This window comes from Rhea americana, unplaced genomic scaffold, assembly GCF_003343005.1.
Source record: "Rhea americana isolate MKP2758 unplaced genomic scaffold, rheAme1 scaffold_152, whole genome shotgun sequence".
NCBI lineage: Eukaryota > Metazoa > Chordata > Aves > Rheiformes > Rheidae > Rhea > Rhea americana.
In genome coordinates this window covers 1,430,732-1,449,971 of record NW_028185617.1, presented here as the reverse complement: position 1 = coordinate 1,449,971, position 19,240 = coordinate 1,430,732, and the positions used below count along the sequence as shown (strand labels likewise).

The 19,240-nt window shown below is 38.1% G+C and overlaps 2 protein-coding genes across 2 annotated transcripts in view; both read left to right on the top strand.

Annotated features, from left to right (window-relative positions):
• Positions 1–19,240, top strand: part of ING3 (inhibitor of growth family member 3) — a 425,405-nt gene that overhangs the window by 302,477 nt on the left and 103,688 nt on the right. The gene's annotated exons all lie outside the window — the stretch shown is intronic.
• The window catches only part of KCND2 (potassium voltage-gated channel subfamily D member 2), a 277,027-nt gene that overhangs the window by 252,777 nt on the left and 5,010 nt on the right, over positions 1–19,240 (top strand). The window contains exons 2-4 of the mRNA XM_085299720.1: positions 6,707–6,869; positions 15,698–15,796; positions 17,360–17,455. Coding sequence (XP_085155846.1) covers positions 6,707–6,869; positions 15,698–15,796; positions 17,360–17,455 — 358 coding nt within the window. The remainder of the gene's footprint in view (positions 1–6,706; positions 6,870–15,697; positions 15,797–17,359; positions 17,456–19,240) is intronic.

Here is a 19,240-nt window from a genome sequence, read left to right as displayed (position 1 = left end):
AAAAAAAAAAAAAAAAAAAAAGTTCAAATTAAAATCTTTGCTTGAACTGGAAATAAAAAAAGAAAATCAGAAATCTGTGTGACTGTAAAGTAGCTTTTAGAATACAGCTGCACCATTGCTCTGGTAATTTAAACAGCCACCACATAATATTAAACAAACATCATACTTCTGTGATGCTATACAGCAACTCAGGAAGTTAGATTTTTTTTTTTTTCCTGTAAAGTGAGGGAGGGATGACAACAAACATTTTTTAAAATTTCATATTTAACATTTTATTTTATGGTAAATGAAAACAAGAGAAATTTGATGATCAGAATTCCTATCCTGACTGCAGGAAGTCAGAGCATTTATTTTATCTTTTTTCTTTTAACCTTTCCAAGTAAAAGTTCATTTTTTGTGACCTCTAAATACTAAAGCTCACCTTTACAAACCTTCTTGGTGCTTTACAAGCTTCTTGGTGCACATGCAAAGAAAACCCTATATTCCTTTCAGAAGYTTTGTATTTTGGGAACTGCTAACTCAAGTAGGTGCAGAGGCAGAAAAGTGTGCTATTGTATGGCAAGGCAGGTTTGACTGTCTTACRCTAAAGGCTAGAAAGGACAGTGTGTACTGCTGCCCTTGAGAAGTGGATGTGGTTTTCATGATTCATGAGTGATCACTCTGGCTAGTGCTTGGAGCAGCATTCATGGACCCTGGAGGGGATCACGTCCATCCCTACTCAGCAGAAGAGAGGGCTTTTGCAGCAGAAGGCCTTTCCCAGCAGTAAAAGCAGCAAGAAAAATTATTTGTAATTCCATACAGAATCTCCCCAGATTGGAATAAAATTTGGAATAATGCATATAATGTGCTGCATCTCATACTAGCAGCAATATTTTGTACTATCAGAAATTACTTTTCTAAAATCGTTAAGCTATTTTAAGACCTAAGGAAGGCAGCAGATTCGTCATGATTATCGTTAGTGTCAGAGAGGCTGGGAACCATTTTCCTTGCCTTCTGCCCTACGCTGGAGCGTAAACGTGCATCTGACTGGGTGCTAGCTGCCTAAAYGGGGTGATGAGCAGCTGTACAGCCTTCACCGAGAGTCTCACTAGCGCAGCCTCGGGGCTCGGCATGCGGCTTCTGGCAAGCAGGAGGCTGCAGGGAGCAGAGGTGAGGGCAGATCCATCTCCCCCCTGTGGTGGGTAAAGCAGCGATGTTGACCAGACCAGCAAGGTGACTAGTTGATGAGAGAGTACACCTTACCCCCRAAAGGCCCCAGGAAAACTAGTTACACTGAATTTAAAAACTCAGACCATCCTGTTAATGATCTCCAGTACAAAAACCTTGAACTCTACTGTCCTATCCTGCATGTGTGAAAAGAGGTGCTGTTCTGGCTTCTATACAAATTGTTTTGTCTCCACGGATTTTGTATAATTATCGTTGTACTGAATTATACATTGCATCATTGGACAGAAATTCCCTTTCTTCTAAAACAAATACTGCCAAGTTAATTTTAATGACCTTTCATTTATTTTACAACTCCATTATTTTGTGATCTATTTTACGTGTTTGAAAATATAAATGTTACTAGCTTTCTCTTTTCAGCAAATAAAACAGGAGCAAATAACAGACCTCAATCAACCTAAGATTTTAAAGAGAATGTAAGTTAATTCAAAGGAGGTGGGAGAGAAAGCACATGTATTTGTAACATACGCATTTAAAAAAAAATAGCATTTATATTTATTTTTAAATGGTGTTTATGCCCCCTAGTGGCAGAAAATGTTATTGCGTCTAGGTTTTTGGAATATCGACATTTCCTTTCCTTAATGTGTGTTTCAGTATCAGACTGCACTACTTGATCTTTATAGAAATGCAAATCCTATATTTATTGATACTACTCATATCCTATAAACTTTTGATTTTTGGGATCGTATGTTTTAGGGGGTTCTGTCTGAAGTAAACTATTCCAAACTGGCATTTTCTGATCTCAACACACACACGCACTCGTGCATGCACACACACACACACACAGAGATGGAGAGAGAGAGAGAGAGACTGCTAAATAAAAATATCTTTGGATGTTATTTTACTCTCAAAAATAGTTATTTTTCATTTGAAAAAATTACTTCTCTGATCAAAGAGACAAATAGAACTGAAATGAGCAGTATTGTCCCTCACATACACTTAGAATATTAAAGGAATAATGGCCAAAAAGTGTGATTTGTTTCAATTACAATTCAGACCCCTAGTATCTGAATTCTTCATTAAAAAGGTATCTTAACTAGATTCTGGAATAAATAAATGGCCTATGAAGCTACAGACAGCTTCTGTTGTATGAGATTTCTTGAATAATGTATACGCAACATTAGATATATTCTATTCATTAGTCAAAATAACAAAATCACTTTGGTAGGTGGGTATCAATGGATAAGTTCTGCTGACCTGCTGGTAGGGTTATGGAACGTGCATTTGTAAACCCAAATATATTCATGTTTCCAAGGTTCTACACCAGCTTAGTCTTCTGTGTGCATTTCAAGCTGCATTTCATGCCCCCAAATCTGTCATGCAAAGCTATTAGAAATCATGCCTCTATTACTTGAACCAGTACTCTGAAAGATCCAGTATTCATTTGCAAAAGACAGGAATCCGCTGATCTGCTATTATGCCTTGCAGTGAGGAGTCAAACACATATCTGTTGAATGCAATCAACTGAGGCAAACACACCTGGCTTTAAATCCATCCCTTTGCTATGCCACTGTTAGTGAGCGTAGGACACGCACCCGCAGAGCGAAGCGCTATCACCACTGATACGTCTGACTTCTTCATGTCCTGGAAAACCAAGGCACTACTTTGATCGTGTAGTTTCTGACTTGCAGTTTGATAAAACTTGATTGACACATCCAGTTTGTCATCTKCTTTTCACTTGCCTTTCTTGGCTAATGAAGTAGATTGTACATGATTGGTAACAAGGATCCGTGTTACAGCTCTTTTTCTTCACTCACCCGGAACATACAATACTGTGATGACACTTTTGATATAACAAAATTAGATTGTCAGTACAAATAATAAAGACCCAAATACTGACTTGAGCTTGGGCCACAAGAATAGGCATACGTGGAACTGACTGTATTCAAAGCTATAAAAAGACGGCAGCTGGAAGAAAACAGGCAGAGGAGAATAGGCTTGCAGTTACAATCTGAGTAATAGGGAGACAAGTAGGGCAGTGCTAGATAAAACCTTGAAATAGTTCTCTTTTGAAAAGTCATTCTGTGAAAATTGCTTAATGAGATTCCATATTTATTGTCTCCATGACTGAAGAGATCAGATTTTCTACAGAAATCAAAATTTGTTTTAGAACATAAGTGTAATTTTTCCCCTTTTAAATAGAAGAATCACAAAGCTACCCAGCCATCTGAAAATGGAGTTACACTCTTTTCTTGTTCAGCCTTTCCTAGGAATAAAATAATAACAGATGAATGACGGGAGAATTTTTTCTTTCGTTCTATGCCACAGCTTCCGTTGGTGGTAGTCAGTGATATATAAGGTCTAACTGAAAGCAATGTTTAATCCAGCAGGAGGAACTTCTTTAACAATTCTAGTCATGCCTGTGCTAGACTAAAATCTGTGTCATTGTCCCCAAAAAAAAGCAAGGCTAACCAGGGCAAATTTAGTAAAAACTTTACTTTGTTACAAAAGTGAGCAAATACATTTCTCAGTTTGTTCAGGAAGCCTAATTTCTTGATAGTCTTTTTTTTCTTACCTTGATCTCATTTAAACATCTCCATCACAGTGTTTATCAACAGGAGAATATCTAATTATATTAGAGTTTTTAATAATGGGAATGATAGTACTAAACAATGGACAAAAACCATCACATTTGGAAAATGTCATGCATTGAAGCTTATTCAAGCTGACATAAAAAAGTAATCAAATCCAAGTTATTTCACAGAAAACAACAGAAAAGCATAGAAAGCATTCACCTGTCATTTTGCCCAGAATGCAAGAAAAACATTGAGAAAAAACCTTCATATACCAAACAACCCTAATTTTTTAGTTCTTTCCACAATATTGAAATACTGTGAAAAGATATCTCCTTATGTCATTAGGTAGGTTCACATGCATACTTACTGAAATATTTAAAATGGATCAGCTAATAGTTCCTGTCACTACTCCTAAAATATCAGTCTGCAGTAGATTCATATAATTATAGTGTCACATTATCAACAGGATGAACTATATCCCTCAGCTGCTTCAAAGCAAATGAATTAGAGCCAGAAATGTCTTCTGTCTAGAGCAGTCATTGGTGACAATGTAAGCTTACATGAATTCAGCAATTCTGCATTTCAATGATAATTTTAGGTATCTAAATTTAGGTTTAGGACTCTAATTCAAGAGATCTGTTCTAGTAGTACTAGATGTGTTTAAATGCTGCATTTCAAGCTCTCGCAGTGTCAGGTGTATGTAAATGTATATTGTCTTTTAAATAGCTTTTTGTTGATATGCTTTGCTTTCAATTTAAGAAAATACTCAGATCATATCTGAAGGGTTTAAGTAAAATGGTAACTATTATTGTAAAACCATTAACAACTACTAGAGATTTGATCCCAGGACTTATCCTACCCTAAGCAAGAACCATGTCACCCAGCACACCCCCTAACAAGTATTCACTGGCCAAGTTATTGCTGACCTCGAGCAGCCTCTTCTGGCCCCATGCCAACCGCAGTTCTGAGTTTCCCCTCACTCCACCCCAACTTTGTGCCCACCACAAGGCTTGCCACTTGACCCGAAACCCTGCAGGTTATCTAGGTGTTGGAATCTCATTCATCAAAGGGACCTTGAAAGGTTATTTATCTAGTTCCCTGCCCAAAAGAGCGGTTGGGCATGCATCATTCCTGACAGCTGCTAGTCAGCCCTGTTTTAAGAAAGGTAAGAACCACAAATGCCTAGGTTGTGAAGTGAAAATGCTAGTATGACGGAAAGTATGAATCTCTTCCTAGTATTTTTCTAGTTTTACACATCCTGTAATTGAGATCACCTATACTAATTATTTATAAGATGGATTTTATTGCATAACATCTTTTTCTATATTTCTGAATGTCACAAAATCAGCAATTAACAGTATTTGAATTCTGGTAAAGTGGAGGGGTTTGCTGGTGCAAATATTGATGTATTTTTTCCTGTGAATATTCTACACTTAGACATGCCTTGTAAAGCAACAAAACATGTCTTTTTTTTCTTTTAATCTAATGTAATCTTAGTCAATAATTTGAGACGTGGTCATCTTTATTATTTCTGTTTGAATCTTGCCATTAAACAAATACCTCTTATCTTACAAAGAATTCATCTTCATCTGCAAGGCGATACGTAATCTCCTATTGACATATGCTGACATCTCATTGCTGGAAGGTGTTGCCTAACCCCTTATAGTTTCTCAGTAGTCTCATGTACTTGTCTCTTTTGTCTCCTTCCTCAGGATTAGGTACAGGATGTGTGCTTTAAAGATTCCCTCAATCTTCTCTACTATCTTTCTAATTCCTACTGAACAGACAGGTTTTATCTTCGTGATATCACTTTGCAAACGCTACAGTTTTATTCCTCACCTTGTCTTATATTAACTAGTTTATAAATTCTTTGCAATAGAGAATGTGTCATCATTAAATAATTTGCAAATTCTTTGCAATAGAGAATGTGTTATCTCTCTGTTTGCAAGTATACTAGATAAAATCAAATGATACATAAATGTTTAAAAATAACTTAAAATACAGTAAAGTCAAAAACAGAATGGTACTTCAAAGTAATTTAACTTTTTTTTAAACTTTGTAGTATGTAATTATATACTTGTCCTATAACATATGGACATCTACAAAGTGCAGAATAGATATCTCTTAATAAACTGTCACTGGAATATCTCTCTATGCTCCTCAGCAGCACTGTATTCTTACTAGCTGTACAAAACAATATCCAGCATGTGGAATGCAGTATGTTCAAGCTATGGTAATTCTGAGCACTGCCAGGATCTGCAGTAAGAACTTATTTGGTTGCTTGATTGTGGCTTGAGTTTGTTGGAAAATGCTTTTGGCTCAGTGAAAAAATATTTGGTTCATAGAATCATAGAAAAGTTCGTTGGAAGGGACCTCTTGATTTCAGCTAGACTGCTTTCCCACTCAAGAAGGACTACCAGCAACACTAGATCAAGCCTTGAAAATCTCTAAGGATAGAAAGTCCACTACCTCCTTGTCCTGTTCCAATGATATGCTACCCTCTTAAATTAAAGTATTATATCAACTTAGTGAGATAATAGATTGTTCAGCTTGACATCTATTTTACCAAGTGGTTTCCCTGGGATCTTGCTAGAGTCAAAGGAAATTGATGAGTTCTTCTACGGAACAAAAAGAGCAGGGACTTAACTGAGACATTCTGATTTTTTTCCTTAGTACAGGCTTTCTCTGTCTCTCTATTGCAACGGAGGCAGCCTAAGACTAGGATAGGTAAAATAAAGATGCTAACAGTTTGATGGACAGAATACCCATCATTAGCTTGAAACTAAAAACGTGTGTGTGTACAGCACTGGGCATGCAGTCTATGTGTGCACATGTGTATTATCTATGTACATAAGCATAAAGAATTATTTGCAAGACAAGTAAAATTTTGTGTAATTAGTTCAACTAGAAATTCAGCACTTCAGAAGAGTTTTGTCTTTACTAACATTTTGTTTTCTTTAACCTAGGTATGGTGACATGGTGCCAAAGACAATAGCTGGCAAGATTTTTGGTTCAATATGCTCCCTGAGTGGGGTTTTAGTCATTGCTTTGCCGGTTCCTGTAATTGTCTCCAACTTCAGCCGTATCTACCACCAGAATCAACGAGCAGACAAGCGCAGGGCACAGAAGGTGAGCTCCTAATTCTTTCCTCTTCTTGTGTTGTTGAGCAATAGGTAAAAGATAACATTTTATATGCTGTGGGCCCTGAAATATGATTTTTTTAACAAGACTGTTATATGTATATGCTACTTGCCTAGCCTCAGCCTCAGATGCAAATGAGATGTTGCTTTAATGAAAAAAATGTTGATTTTTCTTTTATACCAAAATGTACAGTTTCATTATGGTGGTACTTCATTGTGCCTATACAGTTAGATTAGACCTAGTATTTTCAGACAATAGCTGCAGTCCCACCTACTGAAGGTATTTTCTATATTTTTCAGGCAGACTTTCTTTCCTCCAAAGTTTTCTGAGAAAAAAACAAAATCTAACTATTATTTCTAATGTCTGTCTTAACTGTCTGTTTCACTTAGCCATGTGTTTAACTCCCAGTTCAGTCTCTGGGGGTTCTGATTATTAGGGATCTTGTTTCCTCAGTTCTTCTTTGGTTAAAATACTTCAGAAAAAGAGCACAATCAGGAAAAGACAAAAGTAAAAGTCTATATCTCCAGGTTCTTTGACTTCAGTAAGTACTGAGCATCTCACTAGGAGGATATCAACGAGCCCTGTGAAATGCAGTTTTCCTCATGGCCCCACCTGGGCAAGGTGAGGTGCTAGGAAGAACTATTTGTCAGAAAAGATGAATCCAAACCGGGACAGTCGTCTTTATTTCCATATCCTTGCCAAAATACTAGTCTCTATCCACTTCTCCCAACCCTCTGATGGGAAGCAGGTCAGATAGCCTGATAATGCATTCTTTTCTCTTCCCCTGATCATGGCAGTCAGAAGACTGAAGACACAAAAGATATTACCAAGGTCAAGGCGTCATGCCACTTGATCGTTTTGTGGTCCCACGGCCTCTCTTTGCCATTAGGATAACTTTGATTCTGTCTGTACTCCAGGAAAGGTGCTTCCCCCTGCAAACTCAGAGATCGTGGCTCTCCAGCTGTGAGCAGGCTATAGCTGGGGAGCACATACATAGACAAGGGACACACAGCTCACCACAGGCTTCATCTTCCTCATATAGGCAATAGTAGCAGGATTAGATGTGCAAAATGCTTGTATTTTTCTTTCTGGCCACCTTTTTGAACAGATTGTTCTACAGAAATGAAGTGAAATAAATGTACAGAGTGAAACYACTCCCGGAGTATTTTAGAACCGGGAGAAGCAGAGGGATATGGCCAAGAAGTTCAGTTAGCAGCCTCGGTTGAAGATGTTGTACTCTCACCCACAAGATGGCCAAACCTTGGCACCAGTACAAGCTGGGGGCTGACCTTCCGGAGAGCAGCTCTGCAGAGAAGGACCTGGGAGTGCTCGTGGACAAGAAGTTGACCATGAGCCAGCAACGTGCCCTTGTGGCCAAGAAAGCCAATGGTCTCCTGGGGTGCATTAGGAAGAGTGTTGCCAGCAGGTGGAGGGAGGTGATCCTGTCCCTCTACTCAGCCCTGGGGAGGACTCATCTCAAGTACTGTGTCCAGTTCTGGGCTCCCCAGTACAAGAGAGACATCAAGCTACTGGAGAGAGTCCAGCGTAGGGCTACAAAGATGATCGGAGGGCTGAAGCATCTGCCCTGTGAGGAACAGCTGTGATAGCTGGGCCTCTTCAGCCTGGGGAAGAGAAGACTGAGGGGGGGATCTTATCAATGTGTACAAGTACCTGAAGGGAGGGTGTCAAGGGGATGGRGACAAACTCTTTTCAGTTGTCCCATGTGACAGGACAAGAGGCAATGGGCAGAAATTGAAGCACAGGAAGTTCCGCCTGACCGTGAGGGGGAATTTCTTCCCTGTGAGAGTGACAGAGCCCTGGCACAGGTTGCCCAGAGAGATTGTGGTGTCTCCTCTGGAGCTCTTCAAGGCCCACCTGAATGCAACCCTGTCTGCCATGCTCTAGGTGACCCTACTTGAGCAGAGAGGTTGGACTAGATGACCTCCAGAGGTCCCTTCCAACCTTACTGATTCTATGATTCTATGAGGAAAGTGACCATAACAAAAATCAGCAGTATCACAGAAATGTAATGTCTTTCTTGTTGGAGACACTTAGAATTCAAATAGAAGTTGCTTCAATGATCCAGATATCATATCTTACCTATCCGCTAGTTCCACATATTCTTTTGTGTTTTATTTTGTCCCATGTGTTAGCAGCTAACTAGTTCCAGCTGTATTTTCCTGCCTCCTGCAACTGGAAATTTCAGAAAATAAATTACTTTTACACTACATTGTTTTTGTATAGAACTTTTCCAATTCTGTTCATGTAATCACAGCAGACGATGAAAGAATAGTATCCATCAGAGAGAACACCGTGCTTCTTTACAGTGCTCAGAGTACTGTGCCAGTCATGGATAACAGACCTATTTGATCTAGCAATCAATGTGTCTGAGCTTTCATAAAAACTTCAAAGAAGAGAACCAGCCTTAATTCAGATAGAAACTCTCTCTTGCTGCATGATGTGGAGCAAGATTTTATAAGTCTGTTTGCACTTCCAGTGAGAAAGAGATGAACACTAAAAAATACCTTGTGAAAATTAGATCAGCAGAGTGTCTCATACCCTGCACAATCTCTTCCTGAATAGAAACTGACTGAGCTACTAACTGACTTTTTGTCATCTAAAAACAGTGAACTCGTTGTATGTCACCAGCTGGAATATGAAGAGATGAGGACAATCTTACAAGGTGTCTTTTCCTCTGCTTCTCAAAATAGTGCAAACAGGATGAAAGATTTGCAGTAATCACGTTTATACTCTCCTTGCTTCAGAGGAGATGGCTTTGAGTTCTGCTTAACCTGCCATTGGATGTGTCTCTTCCACAGATAATCTGCTATTGCAAAATTATTTTTCTGTCTCAGTCTAAAATAAGTGACAGGATGAAGTAATTGGAAGTGAAGTAATTAGGTCTGATGAGCTTTAAAAAGAAGTCAACAAAAAAGGACTTGGTTACTGCATAATCAATATGTAGCTATGCAGTTGGATATGAATTTTGAAGCAAAAAGGTCAAATCCTTGAAGTCTGAAGTTCCTGCCTCTTTGAGAGCAATAGAAGCTTACCCACTTTTCTAAAGTAAATGTTTCCTTAGACATTAGCCTTATTTTTACTCTCTAAGACCAAAGAACACGAGCTTGGGATAAGGTTCTCTTTCATGGAGCACAGCGTGAACTGCAGGAGACAGCGTGAACTGTGGGCTAGAGCAGGCTTCCACCCAATTGCAAGAGCTGAATATTTGAATTACAACACTTTCTTTACCAAAATTTCATGAATAAGTTTAATCAAGGAAGCCTTCAGAAATGATAAAGGGAAAATGACAGAGGCTCTAAAGASACTCAAGGGAGAGTTATCCCTTAGTGCAGCACAGAAATCTACTCTCAGGAGCACTGAGATTTTTCAGCAGAAAAATGTTGTCTCTTGTATTAAATTTGTTGGCCATCATGGCCATCAATATATGCGTTTGCAAAGTTCTACACAGTCATTCAAGATTAGGCAATATCATTTGCTTTTCACTGGGAAAAGATTGCTGCATGTTAATGCTCAGAAGAAGATGGAAGAGAACATTTTATTTATAATACATCTCATTTTCAACGTGTTTTAAAAGAATGTCCTGCTTCCAATCATGGAAGTACATTGCTGTAAAAGGGATACAGCAATATGTCTGTAGRTCTCAGCATAAAGAACAGGAAAAATCATCTGTGTTTATCAGATCTTTCCCTTTTATCAGACAATATGGTAAAAGGATCTGAATTATCTTGTCAATAAATAAATTGCCCCAAATAGATATGGAAATTGACATTCAAGGCAGAATTAATTATGCCCTATAGTGTTGCTATGATTTTTTCTCAAGTAGATATATCACAACTGAGAAGACAGTTTTGAAGAAACCTGTTTCTGGAGCTTTTCTCAGCTACCCAGTTGGGTAGCTACACAAATACAAACATAGCTACCAAGTTGGAACTGCTTTCTATTCACACAATGGCACCGTAGCTGCAGAGCTCCATCCCACATATTGCAGCACCTTTCATGACAATAATGTCCTCTTCTCCCTTAATGGCGCATTTCTTGCTGGATGTCCTCCTTGTTTTCCATCCAGCCATTTTCTGCATCTTTTAGAGACAAAAGTAGTTTATCCTCTTAGCCAAGAAGTCCTAAGCACAGATCCATCTGTCTAGTATTGTTCATTTCCTGATAACTGGAGGAACCTTAATTTTTGTTGCCCAAGCACTATTTCCCTAGAATGAGTTTGTATGGTGCCTCAACAAAAACCTATCATCAGCTCCAAAACCTGACTTTGTACAGAAAATTATTCTTTCATGTGATTGTGATCTTTTACCTCTATATAGCAACATATAGCCTGAAGAATGAATGAGTTTGGTGGGGGGGGGGAGAGGGAGGATGTTGTTGATTTTTTTGTTGTTTTTTTTTTTACTTACTGATTGTACATGAGTTGTTTGTTAGGTTACAAATAACTAGTTACTATTCAAATACAAATAGCTCTAGGATAAATTGCAACAACTGCTTAACAGAACCTAGCAATCCAAAATTGAGCATTTGCAATAAGGCACCATACTGGATAATATAACTTCTTTAAACTAAATAGGATACTAAGCTAAGTGGGGTCACAGAAACATAGCTAACAGAACTTAGTCAAATTTTTTTAAATATAGCACAAAAACATGTCAAACTTGTGTTTACAAAGCAATAAAGTGAATATATTTTGGAAAAAAGGCAATATGAACTTTATTTAATTCCACATCCACTAATGTACAAAGTAAACAGCACTTTCTTCTCCACTGCAAGTTGACATCTATAAATTATTGTCAGCTAATCATTATTAAATTATTATTATTATTAGAGTCAATTATTTGCAATTACTGAAAATTAGGAGAACAGATCATGAAATATGGGAGTGATTTTTCACTTGAAAGTAAGTATATAGGATGAACTTATGAAAGACCAAATAAAACCARTGTAAACACAATGTGACTAATATTCAGATCATTTTGGCTATGGCTCTAGGAGTCACACAAGGACTGTGAAAGAATTTTTACCTTTTAATTTTAGAAGATCACAAGAACAAATAACAAACATAAAGTAAATAATTAGCACTTTTATAGCATCGTAGGAAGATAGTTAAGTAGTTCTGAGAGCAACAGCAGAAGGGAACGGGATAAGTAGGTGCTAAACTGGAAGGGCAGCCTACCTAGGCTTCTCCTATAGCAAACTAAAGAGATTGATGGAAGCTCGCTAAGCTTTGCCCTGTTGAAGAAACCTCTCTCTTATCACAGCCAGGCAGCTGAAGGGATCTTGAGTGCTGAAAACTGGAGGATGTAAATGCCCCCTAGCGCTACGTTTTTCACTATTTAAAACCTTGTGGAAATAAATGTGCAATTTTGTTAACCTGACAGAGCTAGTAATTACTGATCACCAGTGGTTTCTCTTTGTAAGGTGTTTGTCATGATCTAACAAGAATATGAGCACTATTTGTGTTTGCCACAACCTCCAATCAGAGATAAGGCCCCACCTCTAACCTGTAAAATTTTAAGTTAGGAAAAAAAATGTTAAATATTTGAAAGAGAAGTAAAATACAAATATAAGGGATGCTCTAAGAATTGGAACGGATCATCAGTTTCTTTAGAAAATTTCAGATGGGATGATCATGGTGGAATTTCATCAGGATAACTAAAATAACGTTATTTCAGTTGTGTTGGTTTTGTCCTAGAAGTAGTAAAAATTACAGAAATCAAAGAGTTTCACAAACATCCAAAGGCTTAGAGCAAAGAAGATAACCTACTGCAGAAGAATTAATCCTTTCTTTTTCTGTAGGAAAAGAGAGAGCTTAGAAGGACTTTGCAGTGATTGAAAGGGGCCGTTATCACTCCCCTTCTGTTGTATATGACAGAAAATGCATTTCACAGGCAAAAGGAAGATACAATTCTTCTGTAACCATAGTGCTTCTGATGTCCTCACRTCATCTTGGTGTCCTCCATGGAAGTTGAACCCCCAGTCCACAGCCCTTAAAATCTTGTAGCTRATATAAGCTTTTAATGATTCCTTGCTTGGAAATGTGAGGAGTTGTTGGACACTGGAGGCTCCAATTTAAATCAGGTAGAAGCACTGAAAAAAAATCTTATCACTGTAATAGATTTGTGAATAAGTCTAGTTTCAGAAGTATTTGCTGGAAACTGAAGTATAAGTATGGAAGCCGCGGTATCTGGTTCCTGTCTTGGTAATAAATTTATTGTCTTCCCTTCAGTAAGTGATGTAAATTCTGGCCATCTTAATGAGTCCCAGCTAGAAAGATGTAAGCTATTAGTTTCTACCTCACAAAAGCTTTCTAAGGCCCAATAAATTCATATTCACAAAGCAACTTGAGATCTTCAGATAGAAAGCACAACTTAATATTATACTGTCGTAGCACTTCTATTAAGATAGTCTGATGAACTGTTATTTTTTTTATATTTATTACATTGTGCTGCACTGTAATTACTACTTCTGTCATTAAAAGAGAAAATGAATATGAATGACTAAAGGAAAAAGTGTAACTAATGTATGTAAAATGTTTGTTCATTAAATTTAATGAATTTCCCTATATAAAGAGCACACTGAAAAGCAACAGAGCTAAAGAAATTTTTATGACCAAAAAGTCACTTATTTATGGGACTCTGTATTGCYTCCTTCAGTACCATCTCTAAAGCATCTTGAGTTTCTAATGTTAATTAGTATTGTCAAGAGAGACCTTTAACATATTTATAAACATAACCCAGTGTACTTTTTTGGTCTCATGRCTGAATTCTGTGGTACTGGTAAAGCTCTTCTCTAAATCTTCATCCCATCATACCAGTGTTCTATCTGACGAGTTCCACATTGAAAATAACGTGTTTTCTATCAGTCTGAGGGAGTTTTTAATCTCCAGCCCTGAGAACCCAGCCCTAATCATTCCACTGGCCCCAGATGCTCCCACCAAGGAGCATGTGTGGGCCCGGGGCTCAGAGCTGTTGACCATTTCTTATGCCCGTCAGCTCTGCGGGGCCTCTCTTCTGCAGGTTGAACTGGGTAGCTCACTGCAGGATGCGGGACTGCCTGTGCACTGCTCAACTGGGGGTCATCCGAGAAAGAAGCCATGACTGAAAGAGTCATTTATTCCCAACCCAGTCGCTAGGGTCCACAGGAGAGGATAGTGACAAAGCAGGAGAGCTGYAGTTGTTGTTCCAGTGGTAACAGGCAGAAGGAGAGGACAGGAATTTAACCAGGACATTTCCTGGTTATTTATCACTATATTTACGACTTTACCACTATAAAAAATTTTTTTACAATTCCAGCTGGAAAGGCTGTGTACTCTGAATAAGGCAGGAAACCAAAATGTTATTCTAATATGGTTGATATAGCAAAAAAAACCGAGGCAACTTAAAAAGCTCTCACAAGTTTTTTGCCTCAGCGATGCAAACATGCACAGCATTATCCTGTCCTCTTTTGAAACAATTAAATGATAATAAATACATGACATATAACATGTTTGCTTTTAACTATCATGAATTACTTGGCTCACTGTTGAGAAGACGCTTTTGTAAGTTTGAGTGCAAAGAAGCATGATGYTGAGTCATTCCTCATAGTCAGTTAATTATTAATCATGCCAAAGAGGAGATTTGGCAGTTGCAGTAACCAAGCTGCTATAAGTGCTCGGAGATTCTCAGTCATTCCATAACAACATTTAATGCCACAGAATTAAGGCGGGAAAACTGTGCTCCCTCCATTTTCTGGAAATATCAGCTGAGTAATTATCAGATATGAAATCCTTATCAAACTCATTTTTCAAGTTTTTCGCTTGTGTCTTCTTTTGTGCTTTAGCAGCAGTCATTCAACTCCAGTTGCTGCTTTGCCCTTGGCCTTCAGAATCAGAAAGCTAGCCATGAAGACAGACTCCCTCTGACGTATAAGGAACCAGCCACAAAAATTGCTTAAACCAGGATAGCTTTCCAGAAATCCTATAATTTTTTCTCTTTTCCATGATGTTGGGCTAGAGAGGGTTTTTTCTTCCCTTCGTGTTCTGTTGTAATGTTGGCTTCTAACTGCTCTATAGAACGCAGGAATTCAAAACATCCTATGCTTACAAGCCACCCTCTCCCCTGGGATGGAAACCACCTATGCAAGCAAGAAACCTCACCTGAGAAATCTCTAATCTGATCTCCATCTCTCTCACCTGTTTGATGCCTATAGCCTCCAAAAAAACAGATGATGGTCAGATTATGACCAATGGTGGCAAGTATTAATTCTGATTATGCAAGCAGTCATGAAGAAGTTAAAGAGCCTTTAAAAGGTCTCCTGGCAGGATTTCAGAAACTTAGACTGCAGTCGGTGTGCAAACAGCTATCACGTTCTCTTATACAAAAAAAATCAAAACACTCTGAGAAACCTTGGAAATTCACAGCAGTTGAAATGTTATGTTTTTCTGTTCCATTTTTCCTCTTTAAAGGGATTTTCACTGCAGGAGCCGTTGAGATGGAAGCCGTGTTCCTGACCTATAGAGTACGAGGAAGGGCAAAATTGCAGCCACACAAGGAAAGAGGCACTTTCATGCCAATCTGTAATCCCTTCTCCAGTATCATTGTTCTTACTTGTTGATGCAAACAAATACAAACTTCACTGTCATTTGCATTTTAAATGGGAAAATAAATGTGATTTGCCCCACCTAGAGATCCTATCCTTGCAGTGATTATGCCGTTGGTATTGATAAGTGGCTGATTTCAATTAGCCATTTCAGATAAACAGCATAACGGATACAAGTATAAGTGACACTATTCCTTTTTGTCTCATTTACACAGAAAGCCAGACTTGCCCGAATTCGTGCAGCAAAGAGTGGGAGTGCTAATGCCTACATGCAGAGCAAACGAAATGGCTTACTGAGTAACCAGTTGCAGCAGGTAACGTTTTTATATAATCCACTTCCAGAGTAACAGCCTAATAATAGCCCTGCAGCAGTTTATATATCACCAGGACAAGTCTGCCCGGGTCTTTAGGCAATGTTACCTTCAGATGTAGATTGAGGAAGAATGAATTGGACAATTATTATTGTTAAAGGAAGTTTATGAATATTGATGATGAGGTATAAAAAATGAGGGAAATGGCTAAATAGAAATGCTACGTTCAAATGTAACCATATTTTTAGGGGCAGATCCCATAGAAGWCTTCATTAGAACAGGAAACGTTTGCCTCCAGACATAAGGGAGATTCATCTAATTTGGCTTTAGACAGCTAAAATATGGGTGACAAAATCTGGGTACCCTCCCTTCATTGCCAACAAGAGAAAAAAGGTAACTCCAGAGTATCATTCACATGGGCAGATGTTGCAGAACAAGAAATGCTCTCTGGAAAGTACCTGCTTTTCTCAGTGATTACTTCCAACATGGGTGTCTACCTCGTAGATACCTAATGTCACCTGAGGCGAATCCCTGGCACATTCCCCCGGCTGAGGATCCCAAGATGCAGCGTTGGGAGCCGGAGGCTGGGAATGGGATCCCCGACAATGCCGTAGCTCCACAAGATGCCTGGAGACAGTGTCGGGGCCGCTCACAGCTAGCCAAGGGGGAGGACTGAAGACACAGTGTTTCTTAATTCCTACCACTTTCTGGGATTTAGGCAATTCCCTGAGGAATACAGGAGGCTTCCATTTTTCTATGCCCTTTCTGTTTTAAAAGTGTTAAAAAGCTTAACACTTTAACATATAGCCAGAAGGAGGAAGTGGCCATCCAGTTTAGAATAAAATCCTGGTAGTCAGAACATTCATCTCCTCTTCTGCTTGAAACAATTCAAATCCTTGAACTAAAGAGATACTAAATTGCTTAATTGCCAAGCAGATTTTAAATATCCCAGAGTTGAATATTTCCTATTCTCCTATTTCCTTCCTTATTTAGTTTGCTGCTTTTTAGTGAACAATTATGAAAGCAATTAATAAACAGTGGATGCTTTCTACTTAATTCTTCATTCTGTGTCAGTAACATCTGCTGTACACTTTCCAAACTCAGCAGACTGGGATCACTGATGTGAATTTTTGTGTAAGCAGCARTACCACAAATTCTTCAGCGCTCTGAGATGATCCCAGGAGGGCAACTTGTTTAATTTCCTTCAAATGAGGCACATTCTCAGGAAAAAAAAAGTATTTTACTGTCACTTATATTTAAAGTATGCATTGATTCAACATTCAAAGCTAACATGTTGACTATCCTTATGAATTGTGCTAATTATCTATACATAAAAGATCTAAGAAGGAAACATTTAAAAGGAGTGCAGGGGAAGGATAGAAAATATTTTGATTAAAAAACAAACAAGCAAAAGAATAATCATGTCCAAGCTAATTTGGGTTATACTATGTAGATAAAGCATTGCAGTTATGCTACAGTATACAATCCAGATTAGTTCTGATCAAATATTTGGATAAGAGCCCTCTTGTTCAGAAATGAGAATAATACAGTTCTATGTATTAACAGTCCTCCAGTGAAGAAGAACAGGCCTTTGTTAGCAAATCTGGTTCTTCCTTTGAAACACAGCACCACCACCTGCTTCACTGCCTGGAAAAAACCACGGTAAGAAAATGGAATTTATGGGAAAAACACTTCTAACCTCTAGTCTAATTCTGATTTTTTTTTTCAGTATTTCTTCTAATTAATAAACCTTTATATGACATCCATTAGCTAGGAAAAAAGGCTATTATATCTTCTTTCAAAACATTATATCCACTGCATGTAAACAGTAGAAAGACATCCTGGATATGAGCCTCGTTTAGAGTAAAAGATACTGGCATCAGTGAAATGGCATGAATATAGCCTAGCTGCAGATGTGACCTTCAGTATGGTTTTTCATATTCTGTGTAATATATCTTTTTTATTTTTCTGCAGTACTGCTTGTAGGCACAATTTGTAGTCCTTACACATTCAAAACTCTGCAGCCAAAGCAAGCTTTTGCCCGAGCAAATGTTGGGCACWATATAGGTGTGTCCTGTGATATGAGCATTATTCTGACTGCAGTGACTGCAAGAGAGGATCCCTGGGCATCTTATTTTGAAGCATCAATCATTTAATCCAGATGCAGGTGCAAAGCTTCAAAGGCTTTTGGCTTCAGTTAGACACTGACATCCCTGTAGAAATCAGTGATGTAATTCATAACGGCCCAAATACACTTATCTCAATTTGAAACTCCTTATCAATCAAAAGGACTACTTACCATGMGCGCTCTGCCTTTTTCCTTGGTAAATACCTGGATAATTACACAGCTTTGAAGGATAGTAAATTACAGCAAAGTTATGATTCAGTAATAATTAAAATGTGTTTACCAGTAGTATAATTCTGGACAGATAATGTCACAACAATAACACAAATGATCCCTAATTTTATATTTTTTCCTCTTTTATCATTTCCTAAGGAAGCTAAGAACATAAAGACTAGTTATGTTGAACTTAATCTTCATAGATTTAGTAAATAGGCATGCTAAAATTATCTTAATTTTTTTTATACTTTTGAGGGGTTATATTGCCATGTAGAATATTCYCTATCTTGTAGGTAAGTTGGTCAACATCTATTAAACTGCCATTTACAAATTTACATCTAATTTTATAGGTTTCAGCTGCATCTAAAAAATTATATGATAGTGGCCATCAGTGAGCACCTTACCATGGCATTTCTTGACAAATGGTATAAAACCTAGATACCAAATTAGTAGGTGATGAATATCTGGATTATGAGGTAACTCCATGATTTTATCCATTTTTATACATAAGGAAGTACTGAAAGAAAAAAAAAAATCAGAGTTTCTCAATAGGATCCATCTGACCAGATACAAGCACCTACGTTGTCTAGACAGCTAGCTCAGATGTAGATTCCCCGACAAGCTCTGGCCTCCTTTAGGCCTAAATTTATCTGCATCTCAGAAATGCCTGTTCTGACCACTCAGGGAGCTTTGGGCAGTTATCTCAGATGTAAAAGCCCCTTCTGCTGATGCTTAACAGTAGGGAACATTAGCTGAATCCCCTCCTGTCTCTGACTGCATATGCCCGTCTATTCTGTCAACAGCATTTGGAAATCTAGCAAGTAACAATAAACGTCTCCTATCCATCCCTTAACACTCATGGCAGTTCTAGAAYTGTGAAACAGAGAATCAAGTATTTTATTCTCAAAGGCCACTTACTTCATGGCTTTCTCCCTCAAAGCATGTCTCGATCCCTCCTTGAAATCAACGTTTAAAGACACTTAGATACCTGTCAAAGTTAAAAAATTGCACTTCAGTGAAAATTTTGTTCTGAAACTTCTCTTTAACTTTTGAGTACATAGCAGAACTTTTTGCTATTTATTGTATCTTTATATTCTGGTTTTAGA